The sequence below is a fragment of the Lampetra planeri genome, chromosome 30, assembly GCF_965212315.1.
Source record: "Lampetra planeri chromosome 30, kcLamPlan1.2.h2, whole genome shotgun sequence".
Lineage (NCBI taxonomy): Eukaryota > Metazoa > Chordata > Hyperoartia > Petromyzontiformes > Petromyzontidae > Lampetra > Lampetra planeri.
In genome coordinates this window covers 10,115,133-10,133,131 of record NC_136136.1, presented here as the reverse complement: position 1 = coordinate 10,133,131, position 17,999 = coordinate 10,115,133, and the positions used below count along the sequence as shown (strand labels likewise).

Here is a 17,999-nt window from a genome sequence, read left to right as displayed (position 1 = left end):
GCCCACTGAATTGTAACAGTGATCTGCCAATTCAGTGGGCTCACATGACATTGACTTCTCCAAGACAGAGGTTATCTGCAAGCCATCTGGCTACCATGAGAGATTCGTTCATGAGGCGATCCACATATACAAACACAGAGACAATTTCAACCGAGAAGATGGATTCTGGCGCAGCAATCATTGGAAGGACGTAATAAACCATTTCGGATCTTAACTGATTGTTGTTCACGTTTATGGTGACTTTCAGACCGCAGTCCACTCACTGGCATTAACTGTGTATCTTGTGTTCTCCACAGGGAATGCATTATTTGCTCCGCTGCGGGTCTCCTGCCACCGTTCTCCCATTCACATGTTTCATTGCTTCTACATACTATTAACATGCCCTCCCTTTGTTAATGCTACCCCCCTCCCTTTGGTGCTGCTGATCCTGCATAATGCATGGGCATAATATGACTTTGAAACCCCCCCGCCCACCTCCTACGCATTTCCCATGAATATGCTAAATTCATCTTGATATGCACATTCTTTTGTTAAGGCTCTCTTCTTCTTCCACCTCCAACTCAGCTTATATATAAGCTCCTAGCTTGGCAGTGTCTCATTCTTCACCTGAAGACGGCTGCTTGCGTTGTAGCCGAAACGTCGTGAGAATTATTTTATTATGTTTTATTTTTATTATTTTATTACTTCCCTTCTACGTGACTTTACCGAAAAAAAAACCAAGAAGATGAATCCCTGCAGTCACGAAAGCTTTAAATCGAAATTTACTAGGTTTGTTTTCTCCCTCATTATTTCCCTACAATTCATTCCCTTTTGAACTTTCCAAATGATTGCCAGCAGAAATTCCGAGGTGGTTGACGACTTAAAAAGTAGGTTTTCATTTCCAAAATTATGATGGATTTTTAGGCCCGGGATATTTTCCTTATTCTATTCTTGTGTGAGGCAATGTGCATGAGGCAGGTGTGGATCTCCCCATCATATTCCGCAAAGTCCACCCACACGGTCTTAAAAAAAAACTTCACATTTGGCGAGTGTTCATGAAGATTTCTTAAAACTATATATTTTTTATTTTACCGGGAAAGGCCCACTGAGCTATACAGTTCTTTTTGAGAAGCGACCTGTCCACAAATGATAGCTCAACGTAGTGGACATTTATAGAAGCCAAATACTTTAAACGCATGTTGTTGATTCTAAATGGGGAGGCAAAAACCGGTGAGGACCCGAAGAAAAATCAACGCGTTCACGGAAAGAGAGATACACCGCAAACTCCAAATATACAGCAGGCATAGTCAAGGGGTCGGGGTGGAACCCACGACCTCCTGCGTACCAGGTGACGAAGCGCACCAAGGGAACAGCGTAAATAGACCACAAAACCACTGAGCACAACACGCCCGCAGTCATATGCACCTGCCAGGACCGTACTAAGAGTTCCAGGCAATGGTGACGCCTTGCTCTGGAGAAGAGCACAGCACAAGACTGAAGAGGCACGGGGCACCAGGTAGCGGCTCACGCAGAACAAACTCCGAGTGCGCAATCTCATCTGATTATATTTAAAGAACACAAATTGTTCAAAGTGCTTAAGATACGTCGTGATTTTTGTTTTTATTTTATTTTACTTTCTACGTGACTTTACCGAAAAAACCTAAGAAGATGCTTAAGATAGTTTAACAAACAACAATTTAGATTGCAGTGGCGTGCATTGGGCTGAGGAATGGGGGACGACGGTCGAGGCTGCGTATGGCTCACGAGACGGTAGGGGAGAGGAGGGGGAGGGAAGAGGAAGAGAATGAAAAATGGAGAAGAGGCGAGGCTTTAAGAGAGGAACAGAAGGAGGTTACGGAGGGGAGGGACTGCTAAATGTACAAGGGAAGTTTATTCTCGTGGAAGGTGACAAGGAGGGAGGTCCAAAAACGACATTAGGCACAGGGAAGGAGGGACAGAAAGCGACAGAGAGAAGATTGGGGATGAAGAGGACGAGAGGGGTCACAGAAGGAGATGCGAGAGGCAGGATTAGGTGGAGCAAGGCCACGGAGAGATTTAGAGACGAAAGTATTTGAAAAGACAGCGGTGTGGTCAACGGGAAGCCAGTGAAGTTGAATGAGGGGGGCGAAGTGTGATAATTAAAGGGAAGATTGAGAGAGAAAAACCGTGCCAAAGCTATTTTTTTTTTATATTCTTGGGTCTTCCAGTAAAGTGACGTAGATAGGTTCAAAGAAAGTAACAAACAATATAAATAAATATTTGTTGGAGGGGAGAGGATAGGCAGGGAGACCCAAAAAAGAGAATTAAAATAGTCCAAGCGGGTAAAGATGAAAGCATGGAACCACGAATTTGGCAGCGGAAAGTGAAATGAGATGGCGATTTTTCCTGGCATCGAACAGACGAGAGCGGCAGATGCGCAGTAGTAGCGGAGGTGTAGGCAAAAAAGGCGGGAGAAGACTCAAAGGTGACACCAAGGTTGAGGGTAGAGGAAGCAGGAGTGAGGGAGAAAGGAGGGAAGGAAACGGTGGTAACGGGAGAGCGAGAAAAAAAGATCGATGTTTTTAGAAGGATTGAGGGAGAGTAAAGCGCCATCCAGGATTGGATGGCGCCCTGTCAGGAGGAGATGCGCGAGGAAAGGTCAGGGGGTGAATGAAGGAAATGAGAAAAAAATGTGGGCATGGTCAGCAAAGTAATGACGAGGGAAGCACATAGAGGAGATAATAGATGCAAGAGGCGAAATAGCGAGAGAGAATGGTAAGGGACCCAGAACCGACAGCCCACCGAACACCGACACTGAAAGGGGAGGGAGGGGATACGGAGTGACCGTAGGAGGATGTGCGAGATGCAAGGTGAGACTCGAGCCAGGAGAGAAGAGTCCCAGAGATGTCGAGGTCGGAGAGAGCGACAATATCAAAGGCGGAGAAAAGGTCGAGAAGAATGAGAACGGGTATTGAAGGAGTTATGCAAGATGGTTCTGGACAATTGAGAAAGGCTGTTTCGGTGGAATGGAGTGGACGAAACTTGGACTGAAATTGGCTGACAGAGGTTTGATTTTTAATCCTGAGGCTCACTGGTCGCTATTCTCTCCCAACATCAACCCTCTTCTTGGCTGCAGAGATATCTTTAAGAGGCCCGCCACAGTGGCGAGATGTTAACTACCTCGCGTGGTATACATGAGGTCGCGGGTTCGATCCTGACCCTGACGCCTGCTGTATATTTGAAGTTTGCATGTTCTCCCCATGGTCGTGTGGATTTTTTTCCGGCTCCTCCGGGTTTTCTCCTCCACATTTAGAAACGTGCTTTGAGAGTATTTAATCTAGATTTGAACTTTTCGTGACTGCAGGGATCCATACTCTTTGGTACTTTCGGTAAAGTCACGTAGGTATAAAATAAAATAAATCACGACGTTTCGATCGCAACACAAGCAATCATCATCAGGTGGGAAATCCACGCATCCCCATCAGGTGGGAGGACCACGCATCCCCAGCTCTCTCAGCCTCCCCCTTCCAGCCCAGCCCACTTCCCCCCGTCCTAGCTTCACGTCTCCCTCTCCTCGCGTCCACGCAACGCTCCCCTACCCCCCTCCCTTTCTCCTCCCCCTCTCTTACCTATATAACCTCTGACCACGGTATCTCTCTCCCACTTCAGCAAAAAAATGTCTTGCTGTGGTTTTCCAACCTGATGACGATTGCTTGTGTTGCGATCGAAACGTCGCGATTTAATATCTTTAATTTTATACCTACGTGACTTTACTGAAAGAGCCAAAGAGTATGAGTTTAGAGTACTTGTTTTGCTATACATTTCCAACGTGATAGGCCACTTCTTTGAGCTATCATTTGTGATGGCCGGGTCGCTTCTGAAAAAGAGCTGCGTGGCTCAGTGGGCCTTACCCGGTAAAATAAAATACAAATCTAATAGTTTTACTGTACACTCACGAGCTTTAAAACAGTCACCAAAACACCCCCACCCTCCACTCATCGCCCGCATCTGGATTTTTGCAGAATGAGCCTCAAGGCATCTGGAATTACAAAGCATTTGGACGCATTCGTTTACAATCAATATCACTTGTGAAAATTCCTGACAGCGATGACCTGGCATCACTGACCTGACCTGTCACTCGCGGAACATTAATATAGAACTAAATGTTGTTTGTTTGTCCACCCCCCGCACCTCCGATTAATACGGTTGGCTACGTACTGTGCGAAAGAATTCCAGCACGCAATAAGATGCAACCGATGTGGGTGTGCATTTGAAGCAGCAACAACAAAAAACACGTGTTTCGTTCACAACTGGTAGCAACGGGGAAAATTAAACATAGCAACCGTGACAAGCGGAGACTGTTTGACATAGTTTCGGTCAATATTACAAATGTTCACCTTAAGCCTGGCGTTTGCCCGTGTTACTTTATTTAAACCTGCCACAGCCCTCCAGCTGTGACGACGATGCATTGCAAGAATAATGTCGAACGCGCCGACTTGACTTTTGTGGGGAGAACACATTGTCCTCAAACTCTCTCGAGACAATATCTTTGACGGGACATTGCCGAGAATAGATTCGTCAAGAGGCAGCACAAATGTCCTCGTTTGAAGTAAGCTGCGTGCCTTGCGATGAATGAAGCTGAAATTAATCTCACGATTGGGGACACCGTGATGTCATGTTGACCCGCCCCTACTGGACATATGTTAATAACAGAGCTTCGTAGATTATCAGATTTCTCTAAGATACATTTAAAAAACATTTCTGATACTGAAGCCGACACCACTGTACAGGTTTCCATCGCTCTGTGCGGGTTCTGTTTGTGCGATATCGCGTACATGTGGGGAACCCATTTGTACACAAAATTCGCTCTATGCGGTTTGAATTCACTCAACATGCGGCTGTGCGGTCGGACGCGGAGCAACATGGTGTGTGTGCCGTGTGTGCCGTGTGTGCCGTGGGGAGCGGTGGTGTAGCGGTTTACACGTTGCGCTAAGAACCCGGCGACTCGATTTCCGCTCACGGCCACCATTCGTGGCGATTATCGAAACCGGTCCTGGGCCTCCCCTACGTCGACTCAGCCTCAAATTAGAACCTGGTGCGGTGTGTATGTCACCGCCGGGGAGACAAAGGTCGGCCGGGCGTGGCGTTGGCCACCCACCCCCTCGTGTACCATGCCGGCCTTCATAAGTGCTACTAACTAGCAATACTTGCCCCAACAGTCTGCTAAGGATATACGGGGGGGATCTTTGTCTGTGTTGTGTTGTATGCACTGTGTGCGCTACTCGGAAGGCAGCTGTCTCCTCGTGCCGTGTCACTTTGTGTGCCCTCCGTTTTGTGGAACGCATACTTTCTACTACCGCATAAAGCGAGGGAAAGCTGTACTTCGTCATTGAACTGCACTGTAGAATATGAACGTATGAACGCTGAACTTCTTTTCGCAGCGTACAGAGCAAACCGTGTCATTCGGAGGTGCGAAATATACCGAGTGCAGTCGTTACTCTGTTTATTTGTAACTACTCCGCAGTTGCAAATATACAGAGCAGCTACATTTCTTGTGTCTCAATATATTGCACGAATTCCCGGTAAACTTGGCACGTTTGGGGCAGCGTTGGCATGTGGCTGAAACCGTTGGACCAACGCTGGCACAACGTTCCAATTTTTACTGGAAATCCGTGCAATATATTAAGAATTAAGAAATGTCGCTGCTCTGTCTATTTTCAACTGCAGAATAGTTCCAAAGATACAGAGTAACTACCGTACTCTAAGATACAGATGACGGTAGATACAGAGCAACTACCGTACACTGTATCTTTCGCACCTCCGATTAGCACGGTTGGCTACGTACGGCACCCAGTAAATGTGCCAACGTTGTGGCAACGATGGCACATTTACTGCGTTCCTTTCTTTCAGCCAAGTACAACCTATCGTTACAAATATTTATAGACTTTTTTTAAAGAGGGGGGGAGGAGATCTTCTTCACTGATGCAAAATGAAGACGAGTCGGCATTGTGACTGCGGTCACAAGAGACCATGGCCCGCGTGACCCCAGCTACTGCCACCCCCTGCACCGCCCGATGCCCAACACCGTGGGTCACGTAATCCAGGAGGGCATCGTCGAGTTGGCATCGGACCGCAAAGCCTTCGAAGAGGCCGATGGAATTGGCGTAATACTCTCTCGGTATGAACACTGCTAATGTTGCTCGGCTCGCCTTGCCATCCCATCCTACGCGTACGATTAGAATAAAAGGAAGGTGGAAAAAGTAATTTGACAAATAAATACTTGCGGGGCAAATGCTTAGATGCTACCAGCAGAGGGCATGTGATGAACTGATTTTTAAATCCTTTATATTAAGTTCGCTTGCTTGCTTGCGTGCTTGCTTGCTTGCTTGCGTGCTTACTTGCTTAGGACCGTGCAAATCTTTCGGTCGTTTTTTAACCCACTTCCCGTGATCCAATCGAGCTGACATTTTCCACACAGACTCGTTGTGACAGACAATTAATGTTCGTGAAAAAAAAATAAAAAAAATTTACACTTTTTAGTCAAAAAAAAATTATTTTAGAACTCATTCATGGCTTTGGCTGAACGTCACAGTATAGGAGCCCAGAGCGTAACCCCTCCACAGGCCGTGGCGGAGTAGCGCAGTTGGTAGCGCCCTCGCTTCCCATGCCAAAGGTCGCGGGATCGATCCCCGCGTCCTCCACAGGCGAATATATTTTAAATCCTTTATATTAAGTTCGCTTGCTTGCTTAGGACCGTGCAAATCTTTCGCTCGTTTTTTAACCCACTTCCCGTAATCCAATCGAGCTGACATTTTCCACACAGACTCGTTGTGTGTGACAATTAATTTTTGTGAAAAAATTTTTCCAAAATTTTACACTGTTTAGGGAAAACAAATTAAATATTTAATTACCAATTGCTTAATACTGGCAGACAATCATCTGACCCATAGATTGCAGCCATCTCAAGCCAGAGGACGAGAGGACTCTAGCCGCCACGCATATAAAGGATTTATAGTGAAAAACTTTGTTTTTACGGGTTTACTTGTTGTGTGTTCGTTATCCCCCCCCAACTCACCACACCTCCAATGGGCCCGATTGGAGCTACAAACGGTGCGAAAGAAGTTCAGCATACAGTAATGTATGTACATGCGCGTGGTTGCATTGCAACGTACGGGCTGGAATTGTTCGTTAGCAATGCTTACAGTGTATTATTTAATAATGATTTAGACACCACTCTCTCGTGTGATAGTTAAATCACCGTAATAGGTACAGTACAACAAAATGACTAAACAATTATTGCCGGAAAGGGTATGTTGTACAGCCTATTTTTTATCATACTCACAAAAAGGGTCCCATGGTTATTTTTTTTCCAAGGCTGTTCCCTAGGTGACCGCGAGGCTACGCGGTCTGTCGAACATTCTGAATCCAATGTCACGTAAACTCAACTTTTTTTTTTTACCAGGTAAGGCCCACTGAGCTATACATCTCTTTTCATCAGCAACCTGGCCACAAATGATAGCTCGACGAAGTGGCTTATCGTGTGGCAATTTATTGCAGCCAAATACTCTAAACGCACGTTGTTATTTTTAAATGTGGAGGGGAAAAACCGGAGGACCCGGAGAATAATCCACGGGAGAGAGTGGACATTCAAACTCCAAATATATAGCAGGCGTCAGGGTTGGGATCGAACACACGACCTCATGTATACTAGGCGAGTTAGTTAACATCTCGCCACCGTGGCGCCCATGTGTAGGGGTGTCAGGGGAAGGATTCCCACCAATAGGAGGGGGAATGGGATGGTGACAGGAGAAGGAGGAGGAGCAGGTGAGGAGATAGAAGGGAGAGAACGAGCGGGAAGAGGAGGTCGTTGGCGGGAACGAGATTGGGACGGCTGGGGACAGGTGTGGATGGGAGGAAAGGAATAAAAGACGAATCCCCTGCAACCGTGTGTCGGCTCTCCTTGACACATGTATGGGATGCTATTGGCGAGACAAAACTGCTGCGAGACTGACAGAAAAATAATTAGGAACGAAAATGACCAATTGGACATTCATTCAGGGCATGGCAAGTGCTCCCTCCTCGAATTGTGCATTATTTGAATGAATCAGAAAACCTATATTATTACATCGCGATCATTTGGTTTGATACGTTTATGAATGTGTTGTCGTGAACAATACTCTGTGGTTGCATACATTTGATGATTGTCACCCGCGTTGTTTTTTTTTATTTCATTGTTTTAAATCGAGAAAACAACACGATTGTGATTTAAGCACTTGTAATAACCGTACTCGATAACTTAAGGAAGATTCGATTGAGTGGAATGTTTTACGAATGTGGCAATGTCTGCTGACAGAAATGCAATGTATGTGGCTGGAATATGCAAGTGAAACTGACGATATTAAGATACACGTAACTTGGCAATGTTAATATTCGTGAGAAAAAGTTTGTTATAGGATTGAGTAGCTAAGGAGTTAACATCACACTTACAGTTTAAGCTCCATCACAGCGGTGGCACTATCGTTATCACAACGCCCTGGATATACAAATGTACTGCGAATGTAACTTCCTGCCATGCTCAATGAGTCTGGCTCGAACATTACACCAACAGAGATTATAATATGCTGCATTTTTAAACTGCACAATGTTATAAATATTGACTTTCGTGACTGCAGGAATTCATATTCTTTGGGTCTTTCAGAATAGTCACGTAGATAGGTTCAAAATTAAAATAACCACGACGTTTCGATCACAACACAAGCGATGGTCTTCAGGTGGAATAAACCCGTTGAAAAAAGGGGTGAAAGCTCCCAAAGGCAAGTTGTTTTGAAAGGTTTACGATGGGCGTAGCCCAAGTGTCAACTTGCAGTGCGCCCAACGAAGTGGGTGGAGCACAAGGGCCCTGGGGCGAGCATAAGCGGAGATGGTTATGTTAATGAATCAAGAGAAGGGTAGGCGCAGGAGCCCTGGAGAAATTAGTAAAATAAATAAAACTAACATCGAAAGGTGACAAGATGGAAACATCACAGCCAGTTATGACTTAAACTGGTCGATGACGTCCTTCCAATGATTGCTGAGTTTGTACCTATCCTCTCGGTTGAAATTGTGTCTGTGTCTATATATATCGATGGCTTCATGAAGGAATCTTTGTTGATAGCCAGTGGGCTTGCAAATTACCTTCGTCTTAGAGAAATAAATGTCGTGTGAGCCAACCGCATTAACACAATGATCAGCCACGGCTGAAGTGTTGGTCCTCCCGTGTTTCAAATCTGCCTTATGCTCACGAACACGGTCAGAGACATGCCGCTTAGTTTCCCCAATGTAACTACTGCCACAGACACAGCTTAGTTCGTAGACACCAGGGTATTGCGTGTCAGGGATCCTATCCTTCACAGATAGGATCAGATCACGAATTTTATGCACTGTGCTAAATCGAACCTGGATCTTGCGTTTGCTCATGATTTTGGAAATATTTTTGGTGACCCCTGCTATGTATGGCAAAGTGATGGTTTTAATTATGTCCTCAGATGGTTCTTTCCCAACGGTTAGGGTGATAGCTTTATGGATTGTGTAGTCAGAATATCCATTCGTCTGGAGAGCTTGGTGCACGTGTTCCAGTTCACTGGCTAGGTGATGATGGTTGGAGATACATCGAGCTCCATGGTATCGAGTTTTGATGAGGGAATTTTTCTGGGATGGATGGTGGTGGGAGTCCGGTTTTAGGTAGGCATCAGCATGGGTTGCTTTCCTGTAGACAGAGTGGCCCATTTAACCATCTGGTCTCTTTTCGATTCGAACATCCTAGAATGGTAGCTTGCCATCCTTTTCCACCTCCAGTTTGTAGGTGGGTGAGTCAATGGTGGAGACGATAGGACAAAGAGGTGTACCTTCTTTATGGATTTTTGGTAAACCATACAATCTGGTTTCAAAATTACTAACGTAACCATCTCCACTTGTGCTGGCCCCAGGGCCCTTGTGCCCCACCCACTTCGTTGGGCGCGCTGCAAGTTGACACTCGTGCTACGCCCATCTTAAAACTTTAAAAACAGCTTGCCTTTGGGAGCTTTCCCCCCTTTTTTCCACCTGAAGACGATCACTTGTGTTGTGATCGAAACGTCGTGGTTTTTTGTTCTTTTTTTTAAATTAATTTTGAACCTATCTACGTGACTTTATCGAAAGACCCAAAGAATATGCACAATGTTACGTCCATAAGAGGGGGGGGGGGGGTTTGGGGTTAGATCGCATAAATATATAAATGTGTCGTTAAAACCCACCACCACCCGACACAGCCAACTAGTAAGGGTTGACACGTAAACAGAACGTGGCCAATTCGTCACTAGTACAGCACACCAGTGTGTTGGAGAGCCAAGCCACAACATTTACAATCGTTTCGCCAGTAATTAGAACTAGCTTCATCAGGCGACTGCCAGATTTGTGGAGAAGTTCACCTGTTTCGTTCCTTATATAAAGGCGTAGATATGGTGACCACACTTCTGCACTCTTGCGTAAAGTAGGGGGGGGGAACAATGTTACGTATTTACACTTTGCAGACAAACATTTGTCATCTATGCTGCCATGTTTTAGATCAATGTTCTACACAGGACCACTGCCAATGCGATATCTGTTTCAAGCAAATGTCCCAAGCTGGAATATATACAAATAAAATATTAAACGATTTCTCGGCCTTGGCCGGCATCCATAATGGCATGGGCTCATGTGGCATTGAGTCTGCAAAATGCTGCAGTCACTCAGTATGGATATGTGATCACTCCTTGTGATTGACATGATAAAGCACTCGCTTCCTGAGCGTATTGGTTGGTCCTGGTTGCTTGCTGGAACACCGTGCAGTAAGTTGTGTTGTAGGGGCTCTTTACGAGGCCCATAGCCAAGCCTCGTGAGTGCTGACAAATCATGAGCTTAATATTAAGGGAATGGAAGAGGGCCCAAAGGTCCATGACCCAAAATCTGGTCAGGAGAATAATTAATCCATGGTTCAAGTTCATGGTTATGTGTAATCAATTGACAAATATTGCCGTGATTAGCACTGCTACAGTGCTCTCAGCAGACACGTGTGCAGGTGCCTAAACCTAATTCTAGGAATTGTATGCATAATAACACTGTTAAAGAAAACGCAAGGTAAAGAGTTCACGATTGCTTTTTCACAGTGTGTGTTTTCAGTATTTTTGGCTGTGCAACATAATGCTATGCTGATGCCATAGCATTTTAAAATATGTGATTTCATGCCAAGTGATAAGGCACCGAAAGCTACTGCCTATAGGGACAGCTAAGTGAAGGAGGGCAAGCGAGCTCATCCTTGATTTCCAGGAAAGCTTGGTTTCTCACGCTCAGGAACTCTGTGCTGCTGTAAGAAATGAGCATGGCTGGTGGAGGCGGCGGCGGTTCCCTTCTGCCGCGTGCCTTTCGAACACGATGAAGGCACAGCGAGAGCACGGCGATGCATCCCAGCTCGACCAGAAACACGGCCGCCACGATCGCCGCGTTCAGTCGCCATGGGCCACCGGCGGGCGCGGTGAACTCGGCCGTGGCGGCAGCGGCGGCGTCCGCGTTACCAAACGACCGCTCGGTCTCCCAGCAGCGGCTGCGACACGACCGGCCAATGGCCGCCACGCACACCTGGTAGCGCCCATTTGGACGCAAGCCCCGCAGCACGTGGCTGCGCCAGGTGGCGTGTACGAGCAGCGATGAGCCGGCGTTGTGCGCCGGCTCGCCGTCCACGGCGCGGTAGGCGACCGCGAACGCCCGCACGCTGGAGCGAGGGGAGCACCACCGCACCTCCACGTCCGACTCGCTCACTGGCACGACGGCGAGCAGCCGAGGAGCCGTCAGACGCACCGGCGACGTGTCGCATGGACAGCCGCCGTGCTGCCACGGTGCGCGGCAGGGCGGCTGAGGGTGGTGGCAGGGATCCACGTCGCACGGCTCCGCCTGACGGTACTGGGCGACGCCCGACTCATTGCCCACACCGGCGACGTTTTCTTCCATTTCAAAATCGAAGGTTTCGTAGGAGAAACTGGGAGGCCCGAACAGAAGATGAGGGTCGATGGCTTGTGGCGGGCGCGCCTGGAACGCAGTGGCGTGTTTCGGTGTCGGTGTTTGAAAAATGGCAGGATGCGTCGTGGACGCGTCCTCGGGGGAGTTTGTTGGGTATTCTTTAGAAGTAAAGAGACTAAGTGGTGGGGTCGTGTTATCCGAAGTTATCGATTTATCCACAGTTGTGGTGTCGCTGTCAGCAGACAGAGTAGTGCGGATGATGGGTGCTGGGCTTGAGAGGTAATGGGCATCGTAAGGTTGAGACGTGGGTGGCTGACGTGTCCTTCCTTGTGTGTTATCGTGGGATGTGTAGGGTTGCGTTGTGTTCCCATTATGTACGCTTTGCCTGCGTGCTGTTGGTTCTGGTGTGAATGTTGCGGGTGCGCGTGCGGTGGTTGTATCCGTGCCCGGCTGGAGTGTGTGCGCTGTCGGGGATTCTGGGGTATGTTCACCGGGCAGGTGTGTGTGCGGTTGAGTGGCGTTTGGGTTTCGTGTGTGAGTTGGCGTTGGTTGAGAATTCAGGCTTGGCCTGTCCGTGTGTTGTTGCTCCGTACCTGGTTGAGCTGTTTCAAATTCAAAGGTGCCAGGGATGTGTGCGGTGGCTGGGTTTGCTGTGCCCATCGGAGGTTGTGACGTGGGAGCTTGCTGCGTGTTGGGTAGTCGTGGACGTATTAGGTTTGAGAGCAAATTCTCCCGGGAGACGGCACCGCTGGGAGTGCCGCTCTTATTTACTCTCTCGCACAGAGTCACCACAATCTGTTCGGCTGAAGGAGAGGTTGTCTTTGAATTACGGGTCACACAGTGGATCTCTTGTGGCCTGTAAAACATATGTTCATATAATTGTATTATTACTCGGTTTCAATCGTTCGCTGTATAGTTTTACACTTGTTTTTTTCGTCAGATCATTTCATCTTGTGACACTGGATAGAAAAAAACATACATTTTAGCCATACCACTTAACCACGTGTATATATTGAGCTGTGAACGTGGTTTCTCAAGTAAAAGAGATGTTTATTTGTTTCTCCGAGGCTAATGTTTAAGAGTAGCACTTGCACACATACTCCACCAAAAATGCATGCAAAGCAATATGGGTGTCTTCCAAAACGCCGTGTTATCTAAAGCTGCACACAGTCACTACCAGTGGTGGGATAGGCCAAAATGCCCCGGAACGCCGTGGTGGGAGTGACATTTTTAACCCGACTGTTGTATTGATTTGACTCACAGATAGACCGCTAGACCAACAGAGAGACCCACAGACACGCATAGAGACCCACGAACACACAGAGACCCAGTGGCGGCTCCTGCAAAATCTCTCAGGGGGGGCAAATGTCTGGATGATTGATAAGGATAAGGTCCACCCATGCAATGGATAAATTAACAGCTTAAGCATGTAAAGGCAACTTCACTTCTTTAATATTAATGAAAAATAAAGTGACTCTTACAATACATCTTGTTTGTTTCTATACTCACTATTAATATACAATCCACTCAAGTTTATTTTATTAAAGATTCCACTAGGTGGCGACAAATTATATTGTTGGATGAAACGTGCTTACGTATGATGACGTAAGCACGTTAGGGCGAGCCCTCCCGGAAGCCATTGAGAATGCATTGCAGCGCCCCCGTTCGAAAAAAAAACATCTTTGAATGTAAGTCTATGGGGCCACTCGGGGCGATTCTCAGCCGGAGTGAAATCGCCCAAAAAGAGGCGGTACTCCACAGAACGTGACATGACGCTGATTGGACTATATCCAGAGGCACAGTGACGGCTAGCGTGACTCTGTGGTTGAATGACATTGGTGGTGCGTCGCCCAATCGCCCTAATGAAGAAACCGCCCCTGCAGAGACCCACATATACTCTCAGAGACCCACAGACAGGCACAGAGACCCACACACAGAGCTAAGCTCCTGCTCATGCCCCTCCTCCTCAGATCTAGTCGCGGGTGGGGTGGGGGGGGAATCATTGATGAGTTCCCTGCAGTAATTTCTTCCCATTTCCAGCCCTGGTGACTGATGAGAACATTAGCTTGAGCAGTGAGCAAATCTGACAATTCTGAGAGCATTCCCTCACCTGCTGGAGTTGTTCTCTTGGCCTCCCGGAATCTGAGCATCGCTCAGTGTTAAATAGAAAATGAAGACGGAATGCAGAAGATGTAGCACGCTGTGCTCCATGGTCTTGTTCTAGGCTGTTTTTCTTTTCTGTGAGAGCATCAAGGAACATCCATCACATTGATTGCACTCACTGTGGGAAGAGGAATAAAAGACCGTTATGGCTAGTGAATAGGAGGGGGGGCGTAACAGTTTTCCACTGGTTTTGTGCACCACGTTGCGAGCCACGGGCGATAATTTCGTTTCGATACACTGCAAACCGGTCCTGGCCACTGCTCTATGGCCCTGTTCTCCACCATCCTGCACTGCAGCCATGAATATAAACGCTGAACGACAAATTGCACTTGCCTGGCAGCTTCGGCAGCAGTTTGTTAACCCGTTGGATGCAGGGTTTAAAAATCAATTCAAGCGTGAACTTTTGTTGTCTAATTTCTACTGCGTTAAGTTCATAAACACAACTGTAATTGATTTTCAAATGTACAATTTGATTCCTGTACCGTGAACATAACAATAACTTTTTATCAATCAAACCATTTGAGTTCCCCGCCTGGAATTTAGTAGGCAGCTCAGATTGTCGGCCATGTTGTCATCTTCACCGAGCCCGAAACAGTGGCGAGACTGGGAGTGTTGCGCTGTGTAGAAGGGACCATTGCCCGAAACGTCGCCTGTTATATACCTTTAGATTTTTTTAAGGCCACAGTGTTGTTGACAAACGTGTTGAGGTTGTATGATAATGTGTGCTTGTGCACCACGGCCAACGCAGCAGCAGCATCAATCGCCAAATACAGTAACGCGTTTAACGTAGTGTTAGGGAGTTTATGGTACGACAATAAATACATAATTATTGAGTAAATGTACCGAACGTTTCTTTCAAAAGTTAAGGGAGTAACAATCGACAGCAATAACTGTTACCTAAACATGCCGCTTAACACATGTATAAACTTTAGATCCAAGTATACACATGCACAGACTAATGCAAAGACAGAAAACAATGATCCCTCGTAAAGCCTTAATCGACTTTTTGGGGAAAGTGCTGTTAGCGAGCACTTATGAAGGCCGGGACGGCACACGAGGGGGTGGGTGGGTGACCAGCACCACGCCCCAGTGGCGATGTTTACGCATCTCAGCAGGTACTCATTTGAGGCTGAGTCGACCTAGGGGGAGGCCCAGAACCGGTTCAAATAATATTTACCGGTGTTGGCCGTGAGCACGAATGGAACTCGGGTCGCCGGGTTTAACCGCTACACAAACCGCTCCCCACACACGCACATACACCCTAAATTATCTCACATGCCTACACAACACTATTCTGTACAATGTCTACAGTTGAATCAAACGTAGGATACACAAACACGGGTTACGTGGTTTGACCGCACAAACAGTATCAACAAAACAAAGCAACTAGCTGCATCTTGCATACATTATAAGCACAGTGTTTCTGACAAAGGAGGTATGATTGGTCAAAATCAACCGCTGTTCAAACTAGGATTTAAATGTACTGTTTATAACAATCTTTTTAACCTTGATTTGAAGCTTTCGTGACTGCAGGAATTACTCTTTGGTTCTTTCGGTAAAGTCGGTAAAGTGTTTTGTCTCTCTCTAATTTAGTTCTACCTGATGACGGTTGCTTGTGTTGTAATCGAAACGTCGTATTATATTATTTAATTTATTTTCTTTCTACGTGACTTTACCAAAAGAACCAAAAAGTAAGTTTTAAAACGTATCACATTACAGTGTTCCTTGGAAACACAGCCGTATTTGGTACAGCCTTCGTTAAATCAATAGAATCATACGCGAGCAGATGTGAATGATGATGCATTTACGACTCTTTGGGGTTGTCCGCAATGTTGTCGATAACCCAGCGAGGTTTTTTTGTTTTCCCACAACCACAGCCCCACTTCTGTCTGCGGGTAATCCAATTTGAAATACAAATGACTCCTGCGGTGGGAAGCTCTCGTCGTGGCGACGATCAGCACGCCGGACTTTGCAATGCAGGTCGCCGGTTCCGTTATCCCCGCCACGGCAGTCGAATCAATGGTGCGCGTTTCTTATAAACCCACCGCATCTGGCCACCTCTTTCAAGACCACTGACCAACGTGGAAGAGAAGGCTAAAGTACCCTCTGGATGAGCTCGAGAGAGAGAACTCATGAGAGTGGAGGCGCTCCCGCAGGGCTGTCCCTCTACTGCCTGTACTACTGTGTAACATGAAATGTGTCTGCTAATACCTGTGGGTTTATCAGCTCAACCTCCGATTAGCAGGGTTGGCTACGTACGGTGTGAAATAAAAAGTCAACTAAACATTTGTTTTACCAGGTAAAGCCAACTGAGGTATTTTGCTCTTTTTCAGAAGCGACCTCGCCACAAATGATACTCAACGAAGTGGCTCATCATGTGGAAATTTAAAGCAGCCAAATACTCCAAACGCATATTTATAAATGTGGTGGGGAAAACCAGAGGACCCGGAGAAAAATCCACGCGACCACGGGGAGAGAGACATGCAAACTCCAAATAAAAAAGCGTCAGGGTCGGGATGGAACTCACATCCTCCTGCATACGAGGTGAGGTATTTAACATCTCTGAAGTTCAACATACGTACACGAAGGTTGCCACCTTGTCCACAGTATACTTGGACACATCTCAGCCCAGGTCGATTATCAAAACTGCAATCTACTGGAATAAGGGTTCAATGCAATAATGGTACCACGTCTCAGTACAAATCATATCCTGCCACCCAATTCCCAGTGGCAAGCCGGGCCTCCACACCTCACGGAATTTTATGGGTTTTTTGAAAAGTGTAAATATACGACTCACACCATAGAACTCGCCCCTGAAAAGAGATGTTTGATCTATTTTATTTACCCATTGTATTTCTATTAGGAAACGCACACTTCTGCAAACAATTTGTAAGTACATTAAAGAGGCAGAATATGTGATGTTCTATACTTTCTAAAACAACCATTTTTCTGCGCAAAAATACGACTATTTTCGTGACCTGTGACTCGTACACGTGTATATTCTACACGTACTGTAATCTACGAGAGGAAGAAAACAACATAATCGGTGAAAATAAAGTGTACAGTGACTCACCAGTCTCTGCGCCGCAACAGCGACTGCAACAGCGTGGAAACAAATCTGAGTCGATGGCGGCGAGGGTCTATTTACCATAGAGGAAATAGACAACGGGTATTTAACACCACAATTCCCCCGTGCAGTTTCGCCTTGTGGGCACCGTAAGTGTACTTACATCTACCCCCCCCCCACCCTCTCTGCGGAGTGTGTGTGTTGAACCCTGTTGAGTGCCTCTTACAATCACTCACCCCTGGTATGCGCGGTGTGTGGAGGACACCGAGCCGGTGATCGCGTGCGTTGGGGGGGGTGGTGGAGACATCACCATGGAGAGTCTCTCTCTCCCCTCTGTACAGCTCTCCCACACAGATTCTTGCGAACGTTGACATCGGCCGTGGACCGGGGAGCTTTCGAGAGGCGGTGAGGTGGCACAGGCGGGAGCGCGTTCGCCTGCTGGGTTGCGGTCGGGGTTGGTGGTGGGGGAGGGGTTCGCGGTTCGATACCGCCAGACCGCCCTGGTTATTACTGCGGTGTGTACCGAAATACTACGCGTCCGTTCGCTTCACAGTGGACGTTATACATCCCCTAAGAGGGGGTGACAGAAGTAAGCCATTGTGTGGCGGCGGCGGCACGCTCCCAATTTATCAACGTACAAAATATTATCGGAAAATTACTCAATTTTGGATTTCGCGTTGCAGCATCACCCCCCCCCCCCTCCCCACTGTGAAACTACGGCAGACCTGTGTGAGAGAAAAACAACTTTGCGAGCGCGCCCTTTGCTATAAGAATGGCGCAAACACCAAATGTCCGAACATAT

At 47.0% G+C, this 17,999-nt stretch overlaps 1 protein-coding gene across 3 annotated transcripts in view; it reads right to left on the bottom strand.

Moving 5' to 3' along the window:
* Positions 1-17,365, bottom strand: part of LOC144728960 (equilibrative nucleoside transporter 1-like) — a 146,212-nt gene extending 128,847 nt beyond the window's left edge. Inside the window, exons 1-3 of one of the 3 annotated variants that reach the window (XM_078608748.1) lie at positions 17,204-17,365; positions 14,078-14,205; positions 12,561-12,823 (exon numbers count right to left, since the gene is read on the bottom strand). Coding sequence is in view for 2 of the 3 variants with exons in the window: in XM_078608746.1 (XP_078464872.1) it covers positions 11,221-12,823; positions 14,078-14,178 (1,704 nt within the window). In the remaining variant the exon portion in view is untranslated. Of the gene's footprint in view, positions 1-3,588; positions 12,824-14,077; positions 14,206-17,203 lie in introns of those variants that run through there. The other 2 variants (XM_078608746.1, XM_078608745.1) reach the window with 2 other exon arrangements.
* Between the last annotated feature and the right edge of the window lie 634 nt (positions 17,366-17,999).